At 45.3% G+C, this 15,756-nt stretch overlaps 1 protein-coding gene across 2 annotated transcripts in view; it reads right to left on the bottom strand.

Annotated features, from left to right (window-relative positions):
* LOC101428912 (protein FAM117A) overlaps positions 1-14,225 on the bottom strand; it is a 57,120-nt gene extending 42,895 nt beyond the window's left edge. For both annotated transcript variants that reach the window (XM_071210611.1, XM_058284018.1), the window contains exon 1: positions 14,015-14,225. In XM_071210611.1, the coding sequence (XP_071066712.1) occupies positions 14,015-14,210 (196 nt within the window). In that variant the 5' untranslated portion in view covers positions 14,211-14,225. The remainder of the gene's footprint in view (positions 1-14,014) is intronic.
* Positions 14,226-15,756: the final 1,531 nt, after the last annotated feature.

Here is a 15,756-nt window from a genome sequence, read left to right as displayed (position 1 = left end):
AATTTACCTGTGGCTAGCCACAAGCAGAAGGTCTAGTCACATGACTGGGCAAGCTAGAAGTAACCACTCAGTAGACACCAACGTTCACAGAGGGCAGGTTGGCTCACTTGCCACATCTCATTATGTTACAATCTGTCAGGACCCTCTGCTCTTAACCCTGACTCGAATTCATTTTGCTCTGGGGACAGGGAGGGAGGCATAAAACCCTGAAGTCTCAGCTTTCAGAGTCTAAAATCCGATCAAGGTTACTCTGCTCCCCTCTCCCTCCCTTGGAAACCTGTGTGAACCACCTTATCCCATTTATAAAAAATCTTTTCTGATCATCTCCACCTCCTTACTCAACTCTCTTCCTAACCTCAAAGGGAGATATCTAAGAGATTACCTCCCACCTAGTGATTCCCTTCTTGGCCTCTGATATTTTGGAACTGACCTGGCCTCCAATCAGTGGCAAATTCCCTTGCTGTGCTCTAGTTGTGGAAAACCCCAAATTGTGCTGGATATTACTAGGACAGCCCTTGTTCCAAAGTCTTGGTCTTGACAGTGGTTCAGATTTCCTAAGGGGGGCTCAAAGGTTACATAGTGCCTCCAGGGTGAGTCTATTCTGAAAAACAAGATTGGGCGACCCCTCTATAAAGAATTTTGAAAGGTAGGGCATTAGAAAGATTTTTCCACCCTCAGTGTGTGCCTGAGACCACTGATGGCCTCATAGCAGAAGGATACTTGTCATGTTACCTGACCACATGGGCTTCCAGAGGCAGAGAAAATCAAAACAACTCACATACTAGAAGGTAAGTCACATCATCTTCCCCGATATATGATAGACTTTGTATCTGCTCTTAAATCAGGAGCTGTCTAATGGTAACCTCACCTTCTTCTGTAAATCAGGTAAAGAAGAGGCTTAACTTCTTGAAGCAAATTGAGTATTCATTTGATGCAGGGAAACAGTGTGGGATGTCAGTTACCAAGACCTCTTACCCAAGCCTCTAAGAAGTGGGTGGTAAAGACTCAGTTGTTATAGTCTGCTTTAAGCAGACAGCTCTGGTTATTTGCATAGGAGCTCCAACACAGACTTTTAAGCTGCAAACGATCCAATATGAATTTGAGGGTAGCCTTTTCTCATGCTCCTGCAACTTGCCCTGTTTCTGGTTGCCATTCACACAGCACATACTTTGGGGTAGGACAGAACCAAAGTCCTGGCAGAAGAATCAGAGAATAGTGGAGATAGCCTGTATAACTTGATAATTGCGTAAGGACAAACAATCTAAGTATATAAGCTGGAGTAATAACACAGTAAATGCTCATAGTCTATTTCAAATCACTGGTTAGAGCCCATGAAAAATGTCTTTTGATGAGAACATAACTACCATTAGGATTAAGTCTAGGGTAGCTCCAAGTAGGCATTTCTGTAAAGGACACAAATTTAAGATTTTCAGAAGACTGTTGTTTCTATGTTAAGAAGTATACTAGGGGAAGCGACGGTGGCTCAATCAGGGGCTCCCGTCTACCATATGGGAGGCCCTGGGTTGGCGTCCCAGGGTTTCCCTGTGAAGGCAAGCCCGCCCACAGACGCCGTGGAGTGCTGTCCTGCCCACAAGCACCACAGAGAGCAGACTCAGCAAGGTGACGCAACAAAAAAGGGAGACAAGCAAAAACACAGAAGAGCATGCAGCAAATGGACACTGAGAGCAGACAGCAAGCAAGCTGCAAAAAGGGAGGGGAAATAAAAATAATAAAATACAGACACAGAAGATCGCACAGCAAATGGACAGAGAGAGCAGACAGCATGCAAAAAAGCACAAAGGTGGGGGATAAAAATTTAAAAAAGAAGTATCCTAGGACTCATTCACTTATCCTAGGACTCATTCACTTACCCCAGTTCTGGTGGCTAGTGGAAAAAGTATCAGGGAGCAAAAAGGAGAAGACTAATTCAAGTGCCTTCAACCAGCACAGGCCGATGTCCAACAGGTTGTGTGAGAGAAAAAGGGTGTGGGAGAAAAGGGGTTGGGAAACAAATGGTAGTGTCTGAATCTCTCACTGTTGGCCCCACTTTCTAAACCAAACTCCATTCCTTTTCCCTTCAGTTCTCTACTAAATAAATGTGAAGTAGTATTACTCCACAGCTCTGGAACAAAAAAGCCTTCCAATTTCATGTATTTTAAGAAATGAAGTGTTAAGGGAAGAACACAGTGAGAATATTTCTTAGAATAAGGAAGCAGTTTTCCCCAGAAGGTATCTGGACATCCTGAATATGCTCAGTGCATTTCAGCCGATTCTTCTGCTATGTCAGTGTAGGGCATGGACTGGCTCAGGCACATGACAGCAGGCTCCCAATCAGTTCTCAGAATCTGATGTCAACCATGGCCAGCTCAAGCAGTAAGAACAAGCTGCAGTCCCCTGAATGATGGCCTACTATAATGGTAAATACCTGGGCCCAAAGCCTGCCTCCGCCCCACTGTGCTAAATGGACTCAGATGAGTCATTTAACTTCTCTGGATTTCAGATGTTCCATCTGATAAATGGGGAGAATAAGAAATGTCATAAGGATCATAGAAGAAAACTTCCTTTTTCTAAAGAACTCCTGGTACAATCAAATTAGTCTACCATGATTTTTAAAATTTTTTAAAAAAATTTTATTTGGAAATAATTTCAAACATACAGATGCAAGAATAAGAACAATACATAATACATATATACCCTTTACCCAGATTCACCAATTAACACTTGCCCCATTTGCTGTACCATTTACTTTATCTCACGTGTACCTTCTTTTCCACATACACTTTCAAACACATGTTCCTGCATTCATACACAAGGCACCACATGCCTACTATCAAACACACACACTCACATTCAGATACACAAACACACACATACTCACATACTCTCCTTGGCCAGATTTTTGTGTGGTACGTTCTCTTTGAAAAGAACAGGGAAATTTCAGAGGGTAGGAGGTTCGAGGTGATGACACTGCTACTTGGTGATGGTTCCACAGCTCAGCTCCTTTCTCCCAGCCTCCAATGCAAACAGCAAATACTCAAGTGTTCTGGTTTAGAGAGTTGAACTATTAGATGGACAGGAACCAGAAAAAGTACTTGTTATATATGTTTGTTGGTTTCTCTTTTTTTTCCCTTTAAACAACAAAAACCACAAAAAATAACAACAAAGCACTTACGTGAACCATGCAAATAGCTTTATTTATACAGAATCATTTTTGTAATATTTGTTATGATGGGATTTTGCCTTATGAGGTTGAAAAGTAATTGGGGGGCAGCAAACTTGGCCCAGTGATTAGGGTGTCCATCTACCACATGGGAGGTCCGCAGTTCAAACCCCGGGCCTCCTTGACCCGTGTGGAGCTGGCCCATGCACAGTGCTCATGCGCGCAAGGAGTGCTGGGCCACGCAGGGGTGTCCCCACGTAGGGGAGCCCCACGCACAAGGAGTGTGCCCCGTAAGGAGAGCCGCCCAGTGTGAAAGAAAGTGCAGCCTGCCCAGGAACGGTGCGGCACACACGGAGAATTGACGCAACAAAAAGAAACACAGATTCCCGTACCTCTGACAACAGAAGCAGACAAAGAAGAACACGCAGCAAATAGACACAGAGAACAGACAACTGGGGTGGCGGGGAGGAAGGGGAGAGAAATAAATAAATAAATCTTTAAAAAAAAAAAAGAAAAGATAAGTAATTGGGAAAGAAAGGTTCCACATATGCATATGGTTATTAGAACATTAAAGAATCCTAGGCAAAATCTGGTTTGAAGGTAAGAGATGCCGGTAACACTCCTCCCGGGAGGGATAGGTAACCTCTATGAAGCAAACTAGGCAATTCTCAATGCCACCAAGTCCTTAGATGGAGTTTTCTTTCCCAGGTCAGGTCCCTGCCATCTGCCATATTGGGCAAATGAGTGTTTTAGAAAGAGCTCTATCATACAATGTCACAATGACCCCGCTCCCAGTTAACCTCAAGCTTAGGCAGATCATATGCTACCAGGCCTTGTTCCTGTCAGAAGTGTGTGTGCAAGGAGGGAAGGGGATAGTTTGCACCAGGGGTTCCTTACTTGAAGCAGGAGGCAGACTAAGCTGTCATCATGATTCAATGTCCCCTGTACCTGTCCCTGGCCATGAGAATGTGCCATCCACATTGATTCCCAGATACTTTTTTGGGTTCCACACAGTCACACTTATGAAAGATATCCTTTCCTACAAGATCCTTCCTAAAAGTGTCTCCCTGACATAGCCCCAAGCTCAGTAGCTGTGACCATGACCCCACAGAGGTAGGAATACCCCTCCTGACTCCTGTGCCCTATCTGTCCCAGGTTAGCTAGTCATTCCACATGGAAAATGCTTACCTCAAACCAGCTAGAAACACTCACAAAGCCACCACCATATCACACACAAAATGTAATAACCGTCATCTTCCCATTATTCACACCAAGTGAGTGCCTATGGTATGAATAGTCACTTACAAAGTGTTGGAGGAACAGACTTCTCTGCAGCCCTCTTTCCTTTCAAATTCTCTTTTGGTCAGTTTAACAAATAAATTTTTGTTTCTGGAATATAGCTGGAATATCAGAATGCAAATAGAGGGGAACAGCTACAGGTGTGCTGTGCAGACAGGAGAGGATGGCAGCCTGGGATAAAATTCACAACAGACATTAATAGGAAGAGTCCTGGACCAGGAGCAAAAGGGCTTTCTTAGTCACATGGTCTTGTGCAAATTGCCTTCTTTCTGCAAAAAATAAGTAAATGCCACTTGCACCTGCAGGACTGTTGGGAGGATGAAATTTAAAAACACTTGCGAGTACTGATTATGGGCACCAAAGAGCTAAACAACATCGTTCAAACTAAAGCTATCCATATTTTCAACTTCCCAGAAAAATACAGGTGAATTTTGGGGCCTTCCAGAGTTGGGATTCAGACTCTTTCTTTCTGAGGATGCAGCTCTTTCATTCTGTTCTTGTGAACATGGAACCACCAAGATTACTAATAATGAGTCCAGGTGCTGATCTCAGCACAGGGAATGTGCACATACCTTGTATATGTGGCTCATAAAGTCCTCCTCTCCCCAATCTCAAAATCAGACTACCTAGTATTGTGAAAGCCCTCTAGTTGCTTCCACCATGCCAAACATCAACCTCCCCACCCCCAACCCCAGCTTGTATTCTGTATCTGATGGGCCCCAGTTAAAAAGACAATCCCCAAACAGAGTCACGTCTCAGGTTGTCAGGCAGCCTGCAGCTGTGGAGCTGGGCATGCACATGGTATCAGAGGTGGTTCTCTAAGCTGTGTGGGCGATCAAATGCTCACAAAACACAGAAAACTCTTACAGCAGGGGTTCTTAACCTTTTTTATTCCAAAGACCCCTGTGCCAGTCAGGTGAAAACCACAGACCCCTTACTAAGTCCACCCTATACTGTGTATTATTTAATTAATATATCACATCTGCACCAACATGTCCCCACAAGAATAACGTCTCTTTGAATTTCAATTCAAGCTCATGGACCCCTGGTTAAGAACCCCTGTGTAAAGGAAAGGGAGTATGTGGGATAGGCAAAAGGACAGAGGAAGAGCAAGGAGACGATGCCTTTCCTCCCAATCACATTTTTACTCTTTTCAAAGTTACACTCAGTCAGGAAGGTTTACAAAATCATTACACCAAGTCACCAAGCCCATGGTTGGCAATCTTAAAGGCAGGGAACACAGACTCTGTGGACAACAGTGTATGTGTCCAGGGCTTGGGGAATGATGAAGAGCAGCTTTTTCCAGCATTTTCTCATTTGATGGAGAAAGAGGAAAGCAGCAGCGTCTGGGCCTCCTGGGATGGTGCGTGGCTGAGAAGAGGGGGGCTTCCAGTCTGATCATACCTCTAAAGCCACACCTGGGCCAAAAGATTAGAAAAGTCACTGATGCAGATTTCCCTTCTGCTTCCCCGTGCTAGGAATTTGTTACAAATCCACCTGGAATGAAAGGACATCCAGCATTCATCTTAATCTTCTTGGCCTCTCACACACATCTACTTCTAAGCCTAAAGCCAGGTAGTCTGGCTTTTTTATAAAATCATAACAAAATCTTAAACATTGACTGTTTCCATGGATCACCCTGGTAATTGCCCAAGCTCACCCACTGGCATTAAGTCTGTGGGGAAAAGAACCTACAGGCCTAGCAATGACATCCGTGGAAATGCCACATCTTTGCCATCAGCTGGGCTTCAAGCCCAGTGACCAAGATGAACAGGAGACCAGTGATTTAAGGCGAGAGAAAATACTATCATGTCAGAAGTTTTGCATTATAAGTAGATGAAAGAGGTATTACAGAGGGGGAACAGTGTGAGGGGACCGGAAGTGGAAAGACCACTACAAGTGAGCTGGGGGAGGTGTGGTACATTCTCCCCACCCCCACTGCCTTTCCAGCAACTCAAGTGAACAAGTATTTATTGAGTATGACATTCCCCAACTGCCCTGGCCTCCTCTCTGCAAAAACACTCAAATCTGTTCAAGCTGCAGGGTGAGTTCCATTGCACTTGAACTTGAAACATGAGGTGCCTGCCTCTTAAAAAGGTAGGCACACAATTTCCAGGATGGGGCTGAGGGGACTAAGGAGGTTTGAGGAAGTTAGGGAGTATGGCTGATCAGACAAGGCCACCTTGATTTCAATTTTGAAACAGAAGGGAAGGAGAAGAAAAACAAAATTTAATCTTAGAGAGGATAATACACTGATTAAAAAGAAAAAAGCCTACTCAAAACATATCACCCTAGTAGTTCTCTAACTTCACCTAACATTGAATATTTATTTGTATAGTCTCCTCCAGATTGAGTTTATAATTTATTCACAGTTATATGTTAACTATTTGCTTTTCAAGTAGCATATTTAATCCTACCTTTGCCTCTTTAATCCCACTTTGTCACTTAATCTTCAATGGTCTCCTGCATGTCATCATTTAGAATCAGATGATAAGGGATTCAAATGGCAGAGCCAGTGGCAGACTTGGCTGTCCCCTAACACGTACGGTTCCTCTGGAAAAGCCACACCATTTGCAGGACAGGGAGCTCAGGGTCAGAGAAGAGGTATCCCAACCTTACCAGTTTTACAACTGTGCCCTGTCAAGTCCTGTCCATCCTCTAAGGAGCCCCACTCAGGCAGCTTCCAAGAAAAACTTCCCCAACCCCTGACCACAGGCCTGCTGCTTCTGGTTCCAAGCCTCCCCCAATCTCCACCCTTTTTTTTAGGGAGCTAGAAGCACAAACTGTTAATTCAAAGGAAGAGCTGAGCTCCATCCACCCCCAGTGTCAGCTGCTTAGAGCTCAAGAGCAAACCCATAACCTGTGTGCCTGAGAGAAAGGTAAGTGTCTGTACATGGCCTCAACTTCAGTTCCAGGTTCCCCAGGGGCTGGAGTTAAAAGTTCTCCTATTATGAAATACTTTGCTAGCATTTTTTTTTTTTAAAGTTCATTTAAGCCACCCTGGATTGGCTGTCATGTGGTAAAAGCCAACTGAGGCTTATTTGGGCCTGAGGACAAACATTTAAATAACTCTAAAGCTGGGCATTAGGCTTTGTTGTAGTGATCCTGAAGAAAGGTGTGGAGCACAAAGTACAGTGCCAGGAAGAGTTAAAAACTAGGAGGTTTGGTGGGAAACATAAGGCATGAACCATGAACCATGCAGCCAGCGGTGAGAGAGCCTCCTACCATACAGCTGTTCCCAAGAAATCCTGCCCTTTCACAATCTCCATACTAACAGAGAGGAACTGGGACCACAGATCATTTATAAACTCCAAATATACTCCAAAATATTTTAATCTAGGATTCTTTAACTTAACTTTGTGAATAGGGTTAATTCATAACCCTGCAAACTAAATCACAGAGCTCTCTATGAAGATTCAACTCAGGCAGAAGTGGAAAGTTGACTAGATTTCCCACTCATCCCAGCTCTGTTCCCCCCTTTCCCTGCCCCCACTCCTACGTTAGGAAAGGGCAACATCTCAGAGCCAGGAAGAGCTGAATGTACAAAGAGACTGTCCACTCTCACTAAACTAACTTGCTGGTGGGCACTTACTTTCACTATGAACTGGGAAGGAAACAAAGGTTTTCCTATCCAGCCCCTGAAAATGGCTCCAAACTGCCTAAGGGATAAGAACAAGAGTAAGCACAGATAAGTCTAGTCAAAGCACTTGACTCAATATTATGAGCTAGTGTCAAATAACATTTGATACACGTGATAGTGTCAATAAAGAACTTGAAAGCCAGACCTACCCCCAGAACATGCCATATGCTTAAGTCTGAATCTTTTGGTAGAAATCTTCTACACAAGAGTTCTAAGAATCTGGAAAATGACACCCTATTTCAAACAGTTCCATTAAGAAAAAGGAATAGTATGTGTGGCCCTGATGTCCATCACTCCATTCAATACAAACTAGCAGACAATGCAGGTGAAGTGTTCGCTGGCTGGCAAAACCCAACAACCATCCTTTGAAAAAACACTCAGATTGTCTGTCACCATCCCTATAAAGTTTTGCAAGCGTACCCCAAATCTTCTAGAGATCTACATTTGGAACCAGCGAGAATGAGGTCCTCTTATCACCACACCCCACTGTTATTCTCACTCCTTCTCCATGGTCCTCAAATTGTTTAAAACTCCGATCTCTGTGTTATAAAAGTGAAGAACTTCCAATACCATACAATCCCTTGCAATCCAAAAGACTAATGAACAATGTAGCTACAAGCCCACAATTTCAAGAAGGTCATCCCTGGTGATAATATTTGAGAATCAGATATTCCATCAGCGCATTCTGCCAACCATGTGCCTGGTACTAGCAGAGCTGTCAAAAGCAGTAATTGGCAGTGTCACGCTGGGAAGTGCCTTGTCTTTAATGCCTCCCAAACAGAAACTGTCTCAATCACAGGTTGTTTTTGTTTTTTTTAAGATTTATTTATTTATTCATTCCTCTCCCTTTCCCTCCCACCCCGGTTATCTGTTCTCTGTGTCTTCTTTGTCCGCTTCTGTTGTTGTCAGCGGCACAGGAATCTGTGTTTCTTTTTGTTGCGTCATCTTGTGTGTCAGCTCTCCGTGTGTGCAGCTCCATTCTTGGGCAGGCTGCACTTTCTTTTGTGCTGGTCGGCTCTCCTTACGGGGCACATTCCTTGTGCATGGGGCTCCCCTACGCGGGGGATACCCCTGCATGGCATGGCACTCCTTGCGCGCATCAGCACTGCGCATGGGCCAGCTCCACACAGGTCAAGGAGGTCTGGAGTTTGAACCGCGGACCTCCCATGTGGTAGATGGACACCCTAACCACTGGGCCAAGTCTGCTGCCCCTCAATCACACGTTTTTGAAGGACAATTGTAGGTCTTAAATGATTTTAGCTGCACCCCCAAGCCTCATTATAGCAAGACAGCTCCTTGGCATAGAAAGGTCATACTCTATTCTAATCTCAGGCTGTCTAATCTCAGCCAGAAGGACCATGGTTTAGTGAGGGCAGTCTCTCAATCTCTAATAAGCAATCTCCTTTATCTGGTTCCATGCCCATCTACAAACCCAGGCCCCAAGGACTGAGTTATCAAAGCACTGCAAGAAAAGAAACTTAATAATTACCAATAGCATTGCTAGTAAGAATGTCTTTTTTTTTTTTTAAAGATTTATTTATTTATTTCTTCCCTCTCCCTCCATTGTCTGCTGTCTGTGTCCATTCGCTATGTGTTCTTCTGTGTCTGCTTGCATTCTCATTAGGCGGTTCCAGGAACCGATCCTGGGACCTTCTGGTGTGGAAGAGACATGATCAATTTCTTGTGCTACCTCAGCTCCCTGGTCTGCTACATCTCTTATTATCTCTCCAGTGTCTCTTTTTGTTGTGTCATCTTGATGTACCAGCTCTCCCCGTGAGCCAGCACTCCTGCGTGGGGCAGCACTCCGCATGGGCCAGCTCACCACACAGGCCAGCTTGCCTTCACCAGGAGGTTCTGGGTATCAAACCCTGGACCTCCTATATGGTAGATGGGAGCCCAACTGCTTGAGCCATATCTGCTTCCCAAGAATGCTGCTTTATATTCCTTCAAATGGCCATCCTGTGTAGCCTAATCAACATTTGATATACCCTACCTTCCTATATCCCTGTGGAGAAGCCAGTATTTTTAGGACAACCACGACCATTGCAAGCTCTCAATGATCTCTTCAGGAAAACAAAAGCTAACAAGAAAAATCTAAAACAGGAGATAAGTCTAAATTAATTTCTAACTGATTTTGCAATGAGAACACTGCAGTTGTGGGCTCTTGGGTTTAGGCAGAGAGGTGGCACAAAAGAGGAGGGGAAGCAAATTTACCTAACAGTTAAGCTTTTATGTAAATTCAAACTAGTTTGCTTCTACTGAACACATGTCACCTGCCTGGATTCACATATGATCTTCCACAAAAACTAAGAATTGGCTGGAAGCACATTACTTCCCTTTTCTCCTAAAATTTGAGTGGGGATATATGCTTGTTAGTTTTTTTGACCTCCTTAGATTTTACGTTTATGAGAATGGGCAAATATTACACACATTTGAAACTGATCTTTATACAGGATTATTGGTCAGGTGTATTGTTTAAGACAAAGGTGGACAAGCATTTTCTGTAAAGTGCCAGACAATAAATATTTTAGACTTTGTGGGCCATACAGTTTTATCACAACTACTCAACTCTGCCACTATAGCATAAAAGCAGCCATAGACAATACCTAAATGAAGGAGAGTAGTCATGTTCCAATAAAACTTTATAAAAACAGGCAGATGGCTGGATTTGGCCTGTAGGCCATAATTACTAACCAAACCCTGATTTAAGAAGATTCTGCTGGGTAGAGGAGGTGCAAGGGCAGCACCCCAGCACCCAGCCGGTCCCAGTGGGGCTAGTGCACTGGAAAAATAATTTGCAAAGCCGAATTAAACATTATCTTCATTCTAGAGATATAGAGACAGGGAGAGTAAAGAGAGTAGGTAAGACTGGAACTCACAACAGTTCATCCATTTTGTCCAACACCAGTGATCCTGGAAGAACATAAAAGTTAGCAGCTTCCGGTTGACATAAAACAAGAGAGAATTTAATTTAAGGGGGAATTTCAATAGAAAAATTATCCTGGGTTTCTACCACTAGTGGCTCTAGATTTCTTAGAGTTGATCTTCATTTTCCCCTCCACTATCTTCAGCCGTCTTCATCTCTACACCAGGCTCATAAAAATGAAGCCATTCCCCACTTTATGAAGACAGCCCTTACGGATGAATGGCCACAGAAAGTAAATCCCACTCTTTACACTATAATCCTTTTTACAAGGTCTAATGCATCTTGTCAAGTGCACAACAGGGTGTGTGGCGGGGAGATAACTGCACAGCCCTGAGCATTACATCACTTTGAGATGGGAAACAGAAACAGTGATGACACTTAATTGTTCCTGAAACTCAGTCCCAGCTTACATGCCTTTTTAAATAGTTGGGTTTCAGAGCCCTATTTAGAAAGCTAATTTTAAAAGATGAGGGAATAAATGTGCAAGGGAAGGCCCTGAAATTCTGAAACTTGCAGTACTGGTTTCAGACCAACCTGGGTTTGCTCTTTGAAGCCTGAAAAGGCAATGGGCTCTGGCCAACAGTGCTCTCACCTTGGTGAGGGGGAGGGAATAATAACAATATAAGCAGTAGCAAATTCTTTTATAACACCCTCTACATGCCAAGCACTGTTCTAAGAACTTTACATCTATTAACATGTTTGATTCTTATGATGAAGATATCGTTATCCACATTTTACAGTGAGGAAAATGAGGCACAGAAGTAACTTCCTCAAGGCCATACAGTCAGAGAATGGCAGAACTTCAATTTGAAACCCAGGCATTCCTCATTCCCAATGCCAGGCTTTGAAGGGCTTATGACAGCAAGGGGTTTTCCTTTATCACATATATCCTACTGGCCTAAAGGAAACTGCCCCTGCCATTTCTCAAGGCCAAGGAGTAGAAAGTCTAAACACACAAAGGTTTACGTTAACGGCATGTTAACCTGATGTGTCCCCGAACCAAAGGCCAGGAACATTCCCCTAATGTCTGGCCACAAAGAAGTCCACAGGCTCAGACTACTCTTTCCATTTACTTTTCCTCTCTCCTGCCTCACAGAAAATCCACAGATAATCCTACTATTCACCAGGCAAGTGCCTTATTAATACCTCTGGGATACTAATAGGTGGAGAAATGATCAATCAGTCCAATCCATAAGCAAGCATCTACTCAACTTGCCCCAAATCACCTGACAAGTTATTCAGAGCTTAAGTTTCCTATGTTTTTACCAGTATTTTAGGGCACCAAACCTACACTCCTCCCCCCTTCCACAGCATCCACCAAGTTTACCCTTTTAATATTAGTGCTATGGTAGACACAAAACTACTGCTCTTAAAATATTAGTGCTAGGAGATTTCCAGTTACTACTTAGGCAGGCTTTCTGTTGATTTCTACTAAAAGTGACTAAGGTTCTGGTGCTTGCTGTTCTACTAACTTCCCTAAATTCCAAGGCAGCCCAAACAAAACCAACAGGTTTGAGTCTTGTGGTTTGCTTTACAGCTCCTGATAGGTATAAGTCTATCTGGGCATTCATTGCCTGACTCTACCCTGCCAGGTTCTATACATACTTTTACTACTCTGTCACCATCTTGCTACCAGATTTGACCAAGTTTCTGTGTTTCAAGATGTGATGCTATCATTTACAGTAAGGTCTTAGGGACTTTCCACCTCAACGACCCCCTAATCCCATTCCTGCTTAGCAAGGCACTGTAGCAACTATATTTTGAGGAGGTGGTGTGCAGCAAGTAGTCAGAAAACTCTCAAGAAGACACTGGTTTAGAGAATGTCATTAACTGTTAGATGGCAGGGACAACGACTTTTGTATGTTAGAAGAACAGGCTCTGAGGCTGTGTAAGTGTGCAATGATCTTTTCACATCTGGTGTGAATTAAATGCTAGCTTCACTTTCAACTTAATGCCAACCTCCTCATGCAAGTAGTTTATTTTCCCTTTCCTAACTGCCTGCATTTGTGGGACCCATCACAGCTTTTCCAGTGTGAAAGCAAGGTTAAGCTGGCTCCTCCCTAGTTTCCTCACACCCACCACATCAAGCACCGTTTCAGTGCTGTTCAGAAAGCGGGGGTATTTGCCACAGTACACTAATGGTTGCCCTCACCTTACTGCTACGTTGGCTGGTACTACGCAGGACAATACAACCTTGGTGGGGGGGGGGAGGGCAAGGCCGGGGGTTAACTGTCCAGGTCCTACACACACGCGCATACGCGCACGCACTCACGCTGGCTGAAATGAACACCCATACCACGCAAGTCAGTGACCTGGGAACACACGACTTCTGGTCCACAGCGAGAGGAATCTAGGGAATTGGGAGAGGAGCGTTTGTACCGCCGTAAAAGCCGTTAAACTTATTCCAACCGCTCAGATGAAACCGGCTCCAGGGGGTGGCAAAAGAGGAAACGCACGTGAAGTGGAGGGAAGAACTCCAGAGCTGGAGAGAGGGATGCTGGGGCCAAACTCAAGTCGGGAGAGGAACACATGGTTCCACGGGGCTCTCCTCCATGCCCCTCCCCCTCGCCGTGCAGGCGTCCAGCGCCCACCGGCTCCTCGCTCCCAGCGCCAGCCCTCCCCACAGGCGCCCCCCATCACACGCCACTCCTTCCCCACACCTCGCTCTCACCCTCGGCAACTTCCATTCACGTCCACACGACACTTCTGCCCACTTTTCGGTTACGCCCCCAAAGCCAACCTCCATCTGCCAGGTCCCTCACCTCACCTCCCCGCCCCGATTCCCTGCACGCTGGGTCCCGGCGGTGCGCCCCAAGTTCACTGTTCCCCGCTCTCTCTTGTCCGACCTCGCAGACTTTGCACCCCTTTTACTCTTCTCTCGCCCCCATCCACTTCCCCCTCACACTTCCCCCCCACCCCTCCCCCTCCGTCACGCGCCCCCCCTCCCCCAACGGCTCCTCCCCCCGCACCCGCTCCAGGCCCGGCTCACCTGCGCGGCCACCCCCGTCCCGGCGCTGGTGCGGCTGCTGCAGCTGGAAGGGGACCGTGGCCCTGAGCGGCTGCAGCCCAGCCCGGGGAGAGCCGGCAGGGGCTGGAGGAGAGCAGCCCCGCCGGAGCCCCCCGGCCCCTCCACGCCCCGGCCCCCAGACACCTCCGCCTCTGCCGCCCGCTGCGGCCCCCGCCATCGCCCGCCTGGCTGCCGCCTGCCTCAACCCCACGGCGAGCCCCACACAGCCCCCCAGGCCCTGCTGCCGCTGCTTATCTGCCCTACGGGGCGGGGACCGGCCCCCTCAACTCAGAGCTTTCATTGGCTTACGGACCCCCAGACCCCTACCTCCTGACCAATCCGCGGGCCGCTCATCTCTTTTCTGAGGATGATTGGTTTATATGCCTAGCGATCCAACCCAAGACCCCACCCCATCCCGCCCCCCGCCTGCTTTCCTACGTCGGAGGGGCTGCTGATTGGTCTGTCCTGAAGAGGGCTAGTTCTCCGGCGGCGCCAATGAGAAAACGCAGAAAGGGGGAGCGTCACACCCAGCCCCAGGTAGTATGCAAATATGGTCGTGTGACGTCAGGGTGTGCGGGAGGCGGGCCGGGTGTAGGTTGCAATTAGGCACTGGGTAGTGAAATTATAGGGGGTGGGGGGATGTCAGGTTTGTAAGCCTCTGAGTCCCGGCAGCGCCGAGAAAGCGCTAACTTCAAAATGCATTACATTTGCTTTAATCTAAAAACCTTATTCAACCTTTACAGGATCTCAGTGCTCGTTTGCAAGCGCCAAACTAAGAGTCTACAAATTAATGCAAAATTTGCGTACATTTGCATGCAATTTACATAACAGTCGTGCACTTAATGGCTCCCGTGCTTCATGTGACACCACATTTGTCTTTCTCCACGTTTCCAAGTTCCTACTTGGTGTTGGTCCAGCCTGAAACAGCTGCTAGGCTGCAAATTAAACTGAAACTCTGAAAAGGAGGAGGGAATTTCCCTTCAGAGTCGTCCATTCCAAGTCTAGCTCAGCAGAGTGGAAGGAACAAAGTGACTGAGGAACTTCCCCAAGTTTGCAAAGAGACCTCATTAGCAAATCCTAGTTTTCCCACTTCAGTGCTCTGTCATATAAGTCAAAATGAGACTGGGTGGTCCCCAAAAAAGAATGCATGCAGTTGTGAAAAATCACATGCTATAATGTATGTGGAGGCATTTGGGAAAGAAAACATATATTAGGTACTATTAAAAATTACTACTCTATATTTATTAACCATTTTGTTCTTTACATGGAAAAAGCAAAGACAATCAATCCTGGGTTGTCTCTGTTAAGGGACCATCCAAATAATTAGATAATTCCCTCCAGATTTATATTTAGCTGTGAATTCTATTTTTGATCTTGCCTCAAATTTATCTTTCTATTTCTGTTTTTGCCCAGTTTAATGTTAAAATGAAGGTATCCCTGAAGACATATTAACTAGTCAGAGGAAAGGAGGTAATCTGGGGCATGCTGTGAGGCAAACAGAGGTCATTCTGGGATGAAATATTGAAAGCAGATCATATACAAAGTGGAAATTCATGAGTGGCTGAATATTAAATCAACCTACATATAAAGAATGAATACAGGCAATGGAATCTCCTGAAGAAAGGTTATCTTTGCAAAGAGTACACTCTTGCAGGTTTGAAGAATTTACTTCAAGATCTGACATTCAAAGGTTTTTGTTTGTTTTGTTTTGTTTTAACTGAGTG

Source organism: Dasypus novemcinctus, chromosome 21 (assembly GCF_030445035.2).
Source record: "Dasypus novemcinctus isolate mDasNov1 chromosome 21, mDasNov1.1.hap2, whole genome shotgun sequence".
Taxonomy (NCBI): Eukaryota; Metazoa; Chordata; class Mammalia; order Cingulata; family Dasypodidae; genus Dasypus; species Dasypus novemcinctus.
The sequence above is the reverse complement of the archived record's forward strand: the minus strand, read 5'-3'. Positions and strand labels throughout refer to the sequence as shown.